The sequence below is a fragment of the Bufo bufo genome, chromosome 1 (assembly GCF_905171765.1).
Source record: "Bufo bufo chromosome 1, aBufBuf1.1, whole genome shotgun sequence".
Classification (NCBI taxonomy): Eukaryota; Metazoa; Chordata; class Amphibia; order Anura; family Bufonidae; genus Bufo; species Bufo bufo.
The window spans coordinates 773,509,064-773,522,191 of record NC_053389.1 but is presented as its reverse complement, the minus strand read 5'-3'; the positions used below and the strand labels follow the sequence as shown (position 1 = coordinate 773,522,191).

The following is a 13,128-nucleotide window of genomic DNA, read 5'->3' as shown; positions in this document are numbered from 1 at the left end:
GCTGTTTTCTAATTTAGCAAAGTTGTTCTTGATGTGTTCTATTCCCTTTTATCTATGCTTCCTTATGCAGGTTTCCGGATCCGTCTACAAATGGTATCCGTTTGCAGACAGAACTGCCTGCCGGAATCCAAGAATGCAAGTGTGAAAGTGCCCTAAGCCTTGATTTCATGAAACAAACTGAACTTTGGGCAACTGTTGCAACGTACCTGTTTTTGTGATAACAAGAACTGCTCAGTTCTTAGTTTGGGATGCTATGCTCAAACAAGTTGGGATGATTTGGGCACAGTGGGTAGAGTTTTAGGTTTCAACCAATTACGTGTGTCTGTATGCGAGAATGCTGTGCCTACACCGTCAGGATAGTCCACCCTCTTGATTACTTGCTGAGCAATGCTACCTGTAAAGTCATTTGGTGGACTGTCTGGGACCTCAACAACAAAATCAAAGGGTCCCTAGTGTCTAACTATCTAAAGGGCTATGCCCCTGATATTATTATTCTCCAGGGAACTCACTTGTGAAGGCAGAGAGTAAAGTCACTTAAGAAGCCGTGGATGGGTTATGCATATCAAGCCGTGGACTCTTAAGGGAGTATCTCTCTTGGTTTCTAAGTCCCTCCCATACTAGCTGGGCTCTATACATATAGATGGTTCGAGTATATTTATTCTTCTACATGCATGTATTCGAGTTCAAGATTTTTTAATAGGTGGGTTATACGTCCCTCCACTCTTTCATACGGGGTTCTTGATGAACTCATGACGAAATTAGAGTTTTCCCCTTCTGCACCACTTTTCGTGTCAGGTGACTTTATTGCCATGCTGGACCATATTTGGGGTCATTTACATCCTCCATTAACTCATAATATAAATCCTTAGGGTACTAGGTGAAGTCTAATAATCTACATCCAGATTTGCAGCGATTCTCTTGTCAATCGGCATCAACTGATTCCTTCTCAAAGAATTCTCGAGAAATATTAAACTTATGTGACTGCGGTCAACCACCTCCCAAGAGATATCATGGAACATACACTCTTAAGGCACATTTGCAGGAGTCGAGGAGCAGCCAAATGTCGGGCATGCTTCCCGACAGTAGGCTGCTCATTTAGTGGTCGCGAAGCTCTGTATTGACATGCAATCGCCTGTCCCAGCTGCATTGTTTCTGGGCAGCAGATCGCTGCTTAGATGGCACAATCTGCTGCCCAGAAATGATCATTTAGATGCCTCCATGAACGACAGGATCATCCAATGAACAAGCGTATCGTTTGTTCATCAGGTGACCGGCTGCACTTTTAGACGGGCAGATTGTCGGAAACTAGCGTTTGCAGGAACGTTTGTTCCCGATAATCTGCCCGTCTAAATCAACCTTTACTAGTATTGGCGACGCAGCCAATTGACTCTCCCAGTAGGCAGTGGCAGCTGGACATTCTGCCTGTTGTTAGTAAATGCGGACAGAATATGGACGACTATTGGCGGGACAATTTGGGAATTTAAAATCCGCTTACCAAATAGGACGCTTTTAACGCGGTTATGTGAGGGGATCTGATTAATGCAATTAAAATCTTTTGGCTCAGAAACAGGTAGTGTTTTCAGAGAGATACAAATATGGTAGGGCCCTCTCATTTTTGGCCAAAATAGAGTCTCCTCAAACTTTTGTGGCCAGTATTATGACTGATCAAGGTACTTCAGCAATTCGTGTCCTATTACTCATATTTATACGCCTCTAAGTTCTCCCTCTAACAGAGGCAAATGGACTCCTATCTATCTGGTGTGCCCCCAACCTTGTCAAGAGAAGATCCGACTAAACATGAGAGGAAACAGCAACGACTTTTAATGTTTTACACCAGAAAGGTGATACTTCTAAATTGGAAGCCTTCTAAGGCTCCATCTGTTGCCCAATGGATAGAATTGATAAAAGCAGATTTAGGCTGAGTTCACACTTCACTTATTCGGTCAGTTATCTCCATCAGTTATTGTGAGCCAAAACCAGGTTTGGGTCAAAAACACAGAACAGGAGCAGATCTTTCCATTATATCTTATCTCTGTGGAGGCTTCACTAGGGGTTTTGGTTCACAATAACTGATCAAATAACTGAAGTGTGAACTCAGCCTATGCTGCTAGGGGGGTCCTGGATCAGTTTCTTGGGAACCAAGCGGAAAAGTCCACTGAATAGATTAGTAGACAGCGGCTGTAGTGTACAGTATGTGTGTTAGAGGGACACGTCCATTCTCATAGGAAGCTGAAGGTCATATCATTGTACGTTTCTTTTCAAAAGGGGGCTCATTTTTTGCTATGGAGGGATGCAACGTTCTGAGACTTTTTTTGAAGTGTATTCTTTTTCTTAAACATTTTTCTTGTAATTCTTAACATTTCAATGAAAAGAAACTGTTCAGCCACACGGTCAGGTTTCCTGATGCAGATTTGGCCAAAACCAGGAGTAAATTCAAAAAAGAGAAGTCATATCTGTCCTTTATACTCTCTCTCCTTTTATGATCCACTCCTGATTTTGGCTTTCAAAACTGCATCAAGAAACCTGACCGTGTGGCCGTACCCTTAAAAAAAAATCTAACCACATAACAATATAACAATTAACCCTTTGCTGTTACCCTGTTTTGTGAAAAGTTATTTATTCCCAGACAAATACAGCTACACTTTTTATGTTTCTTATATTCCCATATACTCTCTGCTTATCCAGGACATACGTTTAGAGCTTTTCTAACTTTTTCTAAGGACAAATCCATAGATTTCTTACAATTATTAAGTGTATAACGCTGTTTTAGTGCATTACATATTTTCTTCCCGGAATTTAGAAAATATCAGGAATTTCAAAATTGTATTCCAAGGTCTCCCTAAGTCTCCTGATTACTTACAGTACATGATCGGCAGAAGTTACCATTTTATTACTTAAGAAGGAGTCGGAGCTGGAGTCGAATTGTGATAAAATGCAGGATTTGGAGTCAGAATTTTGGCTTACCGACCCCACAGCCTTGCTAGAAGTTAATTGTGAAGGCATTAACTACAATATGCTATATATGTGATGAACTATTTCCTAAGCAGGGGTGAAAGGGGTTAAAAAGAGCTAAATGCAATGCATCCTGGGCGATACAGGTCCTTGATGAGCTGCTGCCCCCCACCCCACACACACAGGAAGGGAAGCAAGTCTGCCAGATATGCGAGTAACAAAAAAAAAAAACACCTTAAATTCATCGGATAACCTCTTTAGGCAGCCATTCAGGTATTTGTTACGGGGCTATGCATGTTCTTGAGCCTGATTTCAGAGGTCAAAATAAACCAGTTTAAGGATGTCAGGTGCATTTCAGAGTCCATGTCCCACCGCAATAGTCAATCCTCCCATGACACTAAAAGCCGGACTGACCACCATAAGTACAACAAAGGGAGCTCCGACTATTATCATCATCCGAAAGTGGCCTATGGCTCTGTTCACACTTGGGCCATGGTTTCTTCAGGACAGTTGTGTCAGATCTGTTTTCTTGACTTACATTGGGTTCATTAGATGTCGGTCTGGGTCCAGGAATTTCCCACACCAATTCTCGGGATCAAACTTGTGGAAACCCCTGATCACAGCGACAAACCCGATCACAGCCGCTGTCTCCTTGGTTGGTAAGGGCAATGGCTTCACATTATGTGTCAGGTTTATAGATACTTCACTGTTTGTAGGATCTCAGGATTTATTGGCCATCTCTTTTTCACATTATTGACCAATATATATCTATTTCAGACATGTGTACGTGACCGACAAAACCAACATGTTATATGTGAGAAAATGTGTGTTTCTGAGAGTGGTAGATGGATGGATAGAGAGATAGATAATATAAATATGCGATGATAGATAGATAGATAGATAGATAGATAATAGATAGATAGATAGATAGATAGATAATAGATAGATAGATAGATAGATAGATAATTAGATAGATAGATAGATAGATAGATAGATATGTGATAGATAGATAGATAGATAATTAGATAGATAGATACATAGATATTAGATAGATAGATATATAATAGATAGATAGATAATAGATAGATACAGAGATAGATAGATAGATAATAGATAGATAAATAAATAGATAGATAGATAGATAGATAGATAGATAGAAGATAGATAGGAGATAGATAGAGGATATATAGATAGATAGATAGATAGATAGATAGATAGATAGATAGATACAGAGATAGATAGATAGATGGATAATAGATAGATAATAGATAGATATATAATAGATAGATAGATAGATACAGAGATAGATAGATAGATAGATAGATAAATAGATAGATGATAGATAGATAGATAGATAGATAGATAGATAGATAGATATGAGATAGATAGATAATAGATAATAGATAGATAGATAATAGATAGATAGATAATAGATAGATATGACATAGATAATAGATAGATATTAGATAGATAGATAGATAGATAGATAGATAATAGATAGATAGATAGATAGATAGATATGAGATAGATAAATAGATAGATAGATAGATAGATAGATAATAGATAGATAATAAATAGATAGATAGATAGATATGAGATAGATAAATAGAGAGATAATAGATATTAGATAGATAGATAGATAGATAGATAGATAGATATGAGATACATAAATAGATAGATAGATAGATAGATAGATAGATAGATATGAGATAGATAAATAGAGAGATAATAAATAGATAGATGAATTTCAGCTGCATGAAAGTACTGAATAACATACATGACTATACACATATAGATACACAGGTTCCTAACCTGCCCTGTATGCTGTATAATTGTATAATTACATACACAACAGGTTCAATTAATACATGATGTAGTCGTCTGCAATTCTAATCACATATGAAGCTGGATTTGCTAATCACTAGAATTCTGATTACTTTGCCCCAAAATTAAATATAGATACCAGGAGCATAAATCCGGCACATTTCCGCAGCCCCTCACCCACACTAGTCACATACATCCACCCTTGGGCTAAATACAGAAATTGTTGGCATTCAAGCTATGATTACAGTTATACAAAGGTCACACTATGGAATCTAATATTATACAGCATGGATAAAGTTCTAGTAAATGTCAGAAAGAGAGAAACAGATATAGTGAATGGAGGGACGTGTGGATAGATGGAAATGAATCAAGTGCAGACATAGAAACAGAGAAAGATTAAAAGAAATACTAGGATATTCAATAGTATATAATCCATGGATAAAGTTATATACATACTATATACAGAGGTTTAAATAAACTGAAATATGGCTAGATAGCTAAAAAAGAGAGGAAACTGTAGTTTGATATAAGAAAGAAAGAAATATGGATTTGAGATAGATAGATAGATAGATAGATAGATAATATAAATATGTGATGATAGATACTAGATTAGATAGATAGATATGAGATAGATAGATAGATAGATAGATAGATAGATAGATAGATAGATAGATAGGAGATAGATAGATAATAGATAGATAGATAGATAGATAGATAGATAGATAGATAGATAATATAAATATGTGATGATTGATAGATAGATAATAGATAGATGGATAGATGGATAGATAGATAGATAGATAGATAGATAGATAGATAGATAGATAATAGATAGATGGATAGATAATATAAATATGTGATGATTGATAGATAGATAATAGATAGATAGATAATAGATAGATATGAGATAGATAGATAGATAATATAAATATGTGATGATAGATAGATAATAGATAGATAGATAGATAGATAGATAGATAGATAGATAGATAGATATGAGATAGATAGATTATATAAATATGTGATGATAGATAGATAATAGATAGATAGATAGATAGATAGATAATATAAATATGTGATGATAGATAGATAGATAATAGACAGACAGACTATAAGTTCTGTATAGCACCCACAGTAAACTTTGACTCACCCAGGAGGAGCAGGCTGTACTGGAGGGGAGCCCTCAGCAGCATCTTCATGTCTCCCATGGACCAGACCCTACTGACAGGAGCCCTGATGTCCCCGATGCTTCTCCAGCCCCTCTGCAGTGTCCCCTCTATGTGCGGGATCCTATTTCAGACATCCTGAAAAGAGCTGATGGCAGGGAATCCAGGAGAGCAGAGATGCTGAGTGCAGGGTTTATCTCCTGAAAGAAGAAGGAGAGGAACAGGGGCAGAGTTAGTGTGTGATGGGGAGGAAGTCCAAGAGGTGCTGCTGACTGGAGAGGAGGGGAGAGGGGGGGCAGAGAGAAGTGCTGAGGAGACAGGCACACAGGGCTCTGCATGGAGCTGCCATCACTTTGTCATGTGCTATCTATGGGTCTATGTAGGACTGCAGGTAAACTGTCCTGAGGGTTAAACTGACCATAGATCTGTCAATCTGCCCCCTACAGGACTAGCATTCCTATACTCTGATGTGTTGGGGTGCTGGTCAGAGCACACTGCAAGAGAGGAAAGAACCATCAACAACTAATGAGACATATATGGGTAATTCTGAATGACAAACTCAGCTCTACTATATGTAGAGAGCACATGTCAGATGTAGCAGTGGTGAGGTTACCATTACTGTCTTTCCATATATTAAAGGTGGGATCATATTTTATCTCTCTGTTCATTACCAGGTTGGGAAGGTATATGGGATATGTAGATATTTGAATTTTTCTGTGTATCTGTTGAATTCTTGATTTTTATTAATCTAATAACAAAATTGTATTACAGGGTTATTATAATGAACAGATCAGCCCAAAAGGATTCACAAACAAATTCAATTCTGCTGGAAGATGATGAAGGATATAAGTGTAATAGGAGAGTGTATATGGCGACACAGAAAGAATAGGAGGTTAGCAGAGTGACTGAAGATTACTAACAGGATAGGTTATGAACCCTATTCACATGCAACAAAAACTTTCTGGCTGGATACTGGGTGCCGCTGCAGAAAAGAAGAAGATCCGCCATAGATATACGGATGTCCTTCCTTACCTTTCCTCTTGAGAACTGTTGCACAAGATGACAGTTTAGAATAATAAAAAAACACATGATTTTGTGATATTCTGTCACTAGATGTCTATCCTATTGTACATCAGTCTGTGTGGCCACCTAGTGGTTGTGATATGAATTGCAGCTGTGTAGATTTCTTTCTGTTTATGAGTGTAAGCACACATCCACAGCAGAAACTCAAGCCTCTCTTTTATAGAAATATCTCATATTTGTAGCCTCATGCACACGACCTTATATATTTGGCATATGCAAATGAGCCTCTAGGAGCAACGGGGGCATTGCCATTGCACCTAGAGGCTCTGCTCTCTCTGCAACTGCTGCGTCCGCTGCACTTTGATTGACAGGGCCAGGCAGTGTAAACGTCATCACTTCTGGTCCTGTCAATCAAAGGACAACTGCCGGATCCTTATCTCCACTAACATCTGATGTCAGGGGAAGAGTTGGAACATCATTCATATAAGATGCTTGGCCGTCCTGATGACATTTGTGTTAGAGCTGTAATTCATTTAAAGGGGTTATCCCATGATTGATGTAAAAAATGAATATCACACATTACAATACAAATCGCTAGTCAGACCACACATGGAGTACTGTGTACAGTTCTGGGCTCCTGTGAACAAGGCAGACATATCAGAGCTGGAGAGGGTTCAGAGGAGGGCAACTAAAGTAATAACTGGAATGGGGCAACTACAGGACCCTAAAAGATTATCAAAATTAGGGTTATTCACTTAAAAAAAAAGACAACTGAGGGGAGATCTAATTACTATGTATAAATATATCAGGGGTCAGTACAGATCTATCCCATCATCTATTTATCCCCAGGACTGTGACTGTGACGAGGGGACATCCTCTGCGTCTGGAGGAAAGAAGGTTTGTACACAAACATAGAAGAGGATTCTTTACGGTAAGAGCAGTGAGACTATGGAACTCTCTGCCTGAGGAGGTGGTGATGGTGAGTACAATAAAGGAATTCAAGAGGGGCCTGGATGTATTTCTGGAGCGTAATAATATTACAGGATATAGCTACTAGAGAGGGGTCGTTGATCCAGGGAGTTATTCTGATTGCCTGATTGGAGTCGGGATGGAATTCTTTTTCCCCTAAAGTGAGGAAAATTGGCTTCTACCTCACAGTTTTTTTTTTTTGCCTTCCTCTGGATCAACTTGCAGGATAACAGGCCGAACTGGATGGACATAGGGATCTTTTTCAGCCTTATATACTATGTTACTATGTTACACGATCTAGTACATGACATTCTCTTTCTAACAAAGCTAGAACCAGACCTGTACCTCACATGGATCCAGAGATCTTACCATTCATTGCTCCAATTGTTCTACTATAGTAATATAGTTTATAAGGCGGAAAAAATCCCTCTGTCCATCCAGTTCAGTCTGTTATCCTGTAAGCTGATCCAGAGGAAGGCAAAAAAAACTGACTCCAATCAGGCAGTCAGAATTGCTCCCTGGATCAACGACCCCTCTCTAGTAGCTATAACCTGTAATATTATTACACTCCAGAAATACATCCAGGCCCCTCTTGAATTCCTTTATTGTACTCACCATCACCACCTCCTCAGGCAGAGAGTTCCATAGTCTCACTGCTCTTACCGTAAAGAACCCTCTTCTATGTTTGTGTACAAACCTTCTTTCCTCCAGACGCAGAGGATGTCCCCTCGTCACAGTCACAGTCCTGGGGATAAATAGATGATGGGAGAGATCTCTGTACTGACCCCTGATATATTTATACATAGTAATTAGATCTCCCCTCAGTCGTGAATAACCCTAATTTTGATAATCTTTCAGGGTACTGTAGTTGCCCCATTCCAGTTATTACTTTAGTTGCCCTCCTCTGAACCCTCTCCAGCTCTGCTATGTCTGCCTTGTTCACAGGAGCCCAGAACTGTACACAGTACTCCATGTGTGGTCTGACTACTGATTTGTAAAGTAGTAGGAATATGTTCTTATCACGGGCATCTATGCCCCTTTTGATGCAACCCATTATCTTATTGGCCTTGGCAGCAGCTGCCTGACACTGGTTTTTACAGCTTAGTTTGCTGTTCACTAAAATTCCTAAGTCATTTTTCATGTCAGTGTTACCGAGTGTTTTACCATTTAGTATGTACGGGTGACTTGCATTAATCCTTCCCAAGTGCATAACCTTACATTTGTCAGTGTTAAATCTCAGCTCTTTTCCTGTGACTGCCACAGCTTTTAACAGAAAATATGTCTGGTTGCAGTTTAAGATGTAAACAGAGCACGTGCGACCACCCAATGGGTTGGACAAGAAAACAGAACAAGCAGCAGTTGGCGCTAGAGAGATACACTTTACTGAATAGCTCAGTGACTACTGTATACTACGTTTATAATTATATGCAATTACAGAAGTATTCAGGTCCAGCTGCTAACAAGGATTAAACAGCGGCATGTTTGCGCGGAGCGAAGCCTTTGTTTACTGTACTCTGCATAATGACCGGCGCCATCTAGAGTGTCCCGATAGCGTGACGCTTCCAGTGACATGCAATATGTCTCCTACTCACTGTCATTATTCACTCTGCATTGTTTATGGAGAGACCCAGGAGGATTTGGTTTTAGCCCAATGTCGAAATAGTTTTATTAGAAAAACACTTCAGTGTCATAAACAGGAATCATTATATTAAATGCGGTAAAAAAAAAAAATAATGGCCGACATTTACTAATCTGGTCCAAACTGTAGACTGAGTAAACGTGCCAAACTCATCATAGTGGATGATGCAAGATGATACATCTGGTGCATCTCTAGGCTGTCTAGTTTCTACCACCGATCCGCTGGCTTATCTCACACTGGAAATATGTCCCTACACACCAAAATGTTGTCTCGGAGTAAAAAAAATCTGTAACAATGGGCCAGAATCTGCCCCAACCGACCATAATTTAATTGCCAAGCTAAAAATGTCTCCAAATGTGCCAAAATTCTGTCCCCCACACAAAAATCTGTCCCAGTGTGCCAAAATGTGGTCTACAAGCCAAATATATACCCCAATTGGCCAACATTTTGTCCGCAAGCCAAAAATGTTTCCCAAATAATGGGGTTCACTGGGTTCTGACCAGGTGTCCCTTATTTGAAAAGGAGAAGTAGGCATGAGGCATCACAGATGTGAACAGAGCCTGAATGAGGATTTAGGGAAGGGGAGATAGTAGACAGATATATATTAGATAGATAGATAGATAGATAGATAGATAGATAGATAATAGATAGATAGATAGATAGATAGGAGATAGATAGATAGATAGATAATAGATAGATAGATAGATAGATAGATAGATAGATAGATAGATAGATAGATATAGATAGGAGGATAGTTGAGCTTAAATGGAACCTGTCCAGTGGTATGCCAGGGGGGCATTGGGGGGGAGGGCATAGCAGCAATCTAGCCGTGCATATCCGCAACTCTATAGGGTAAAAAGAGGTGACAGAATCCCTTTAAGTATCACTATTAAAGTAGGGATCCAACCGATCAGTTGGGACATATCTGGGTTGTGGGTCTGTATTGTGCTTGAAAGAATCTCACATGATGTCGGGGGAAGGGATAGCAGGATGGCCGCCTCTGTGGGGACACAAGTGACACAAAGGGCTCATTGACGTCCCCTAGTGAATCACAGCGAGCTCCATGCTACTTTGTGGTTTGACTGATCTGCATCTTCCTGTGAGATGGAAGGAGGAGGAGGAGGAGGAGTGATCTGGAAGCAAACACGGCTTCTTCTGTCTGAGTAAGACCTGTGTCACCGCTCTGTGTCTGAGCCTGACCTTTTGTCACCATACCAGTGTCAGCCACTGACTGATTCTCTATAACTAAGTTAGATGTGGAACATGTCGGAGGACAGTGACATTGTCACCTGCTCTTCTGGTCGTGATGTGACAAGCATTGGACTGTGTTTGATGGAAATAGTTCTTTGCTCTGACATTTCATTTCAAACAAGGAGCAGATGGACCAAACCATTAGGGGACCACCACTTCACCTTATACTGAACCTGGGGTCAGATTTGCCTTTTCTTTATGCTGAGTTCTGAAACATTGAGGAACATTTATCAAACTGGTGTAAAGTAGAACGGGCTTAATTGCCTATAGCAACCAATCAGATTCCTCCTTTCATTTCTCACAGCTCCTCTGGAAAATGAAAGGTGGAATCTGATTGGTTGCTATGGCAACTAAGCCAATTCTACTTTACACCAGTTTGATAAATCTCTCCCATGCATACTTGTGAGGAAATGTCCCCACAGCTTTAGACGCTCTCTCTGCCGGCAGATTAACATGGCCGCACACCTCGCGTGGCCTCAAAACTCTTGTGCATGAGCCATTACTGCGAGTATCAGCGCATGGGTAGATGATATGCCCACGAGTCCGCATCAGCAAATTTGCATTAACAGCACGTGCACAATCTCATATTTGTTGTTGTAGGCATATTGTGTAACACCCCAGAGTGGTGTTACCACTTCTGCACCCTGCTACTGTCTTTATTGGTCATGTCATCTTGTGTATTTATCCCAGGTTCTCCACAATGTGCATTCCTATTTTGTTATGTAACTGTTATGTTCATGTAATGTGCCTGGTTCACCAGCAGGTGGCAGCAAATACTGCAGAGCTGTATGTAGATAGAATGGAACCTTCCATTCCATTCTAACCCCCCTCTGTGGAGATTCCCCCTATTTGTTGCTTTGGAGCCAAAGCCTGGGGTCCAGCGGTATCCAGGTAGGAGCACCGTGACACACATAAAGAGACATTTTAGTCCGCACTATACAACTCGGAATTCCTACACCTGGGTCTCTCGTTATAGTAGGGCCCTGGGGGGAGGCGCCCGTTGCAAATTTTGGCGTCACAAAACAGGATCTACTTATGCGCCTAGAAGGCCCCCTCTATCTGTGAATCCCCCTACTGCTGGAGCGTGTGAATCTACATCAGTTGCAGCACTGTGGCAAAACAGGGTTTAATTGGCCATCTTGGATTTGGACATCAGCTCTTGAGAAGGAAGACATCCACCCAGCAAAGGGGAGGGAACCAAACAGCCCGCCTCCACAGAGGAACCATTCTTACAGCAGAAGGAACTAAAGTGTTCAATGCAAGTTCCCAGGAGGACAAAGAAATCGACTGCACCCGTACAGGAAGTGGAAGCAGCGGCCATTTTAGAAAAGGGAAAATACAGTTCCTTCTTCGCTGGGTCCATTGAAGCAACGGATTGGCGCAGCTATAGCCAGTGTGACCAGCCGGTCATTATCAGAGTTTTCCACCAGAGGTCTTTATGCAGCACGCCAGACCTGCAGGGTATAGCGACAGTGAGGTCACGGTTATGGGCAATCGAGGGTTACTCACTTTTTGGAGTAGAACCCTGGGCAGGCATGCGGCAGTGAATGAGAGGTAGACACAAGTTCCTCTGGGGCACACTCTGTATGGAGAGACCTGACCTGATGTTGGGTGAGGTGCCCTGGATGTTGCAGGTGTTTTGAGTGCCTGAGGCAAGGTCCCATTGTGTGCCTGTAACGGTGGCACACCGATTTGTAGGATTATTAATAGAGTACACAGTTGGTAAACCAAACGTTGCTTTACTTTAGGAAACAATCCAACTTTATACAAGTAATTGCAGTAGATGATAATGCAGTTCTTGACAGTACAAATGCACAGCAGGTTTACTTCACAATATGGCAGGTAAAATCTTGCAAGATACTTGGAGGGTATACAGTTAATGCTTTGCAGTACAATGCTGCTCTATCCCCTCAGCTATTCAAGCTGGCTGGATCGCAAGGCCTGGATGCCTAAGTGCTGGCTTGAATCCTTGGTAAATATAATCCTTCCTCCAGTATTGGCGCTTGCTTTATATTAAACACTTCTGCCCCTCAGGTTACTTAGCTGAACTTGTGTAATTGTCCTTGCTGTGAGGGATACTGCAGGTTTCTCCCAGGAGGTGGATCTCCTACTACTGGGGTAATCTTCTGAGCTAACTGAGGCTCACTTTATCTACAGGCAGGCTAGGGTTCTTCACTAGCCTCCTGGACGTAACTAGCAGCCAGGGCTATCAAGCTGCATGTCAGGAGGAGGCCCTCAGCATATCTCTGGCTGGTGCCTTCTCACTTCTGTCTCCACAGACTCCTGACTATGATCTAACTCCTC

General features: G+C 40.9%; 1 protein-coding gene across 1 annotated transcript in view; it reads right to left on the bottom strand.

The window, feature by feature from the left end:
• The window catches only part of GFRA2 (GDNF family receptor alpha 2), a 66,572-nt gene that overhangs the window by 42,709 nt on the left and 10,735 nt on the right, over positions 1–13,128 (bottom strand). The window contains exon 2 of the mRNA XM_040414852.1: positions 5,927–6,142. Within this exon, the coding sequence (XP_040270786.1) occupies positions 5,927–5,984 (58 nt within the window). The 5' untranslated portion in view covers positions 5,985–6,142. The remainder of the gene's footprint in view (positions 1–5,926; positions 6,143–13,128) is intronic.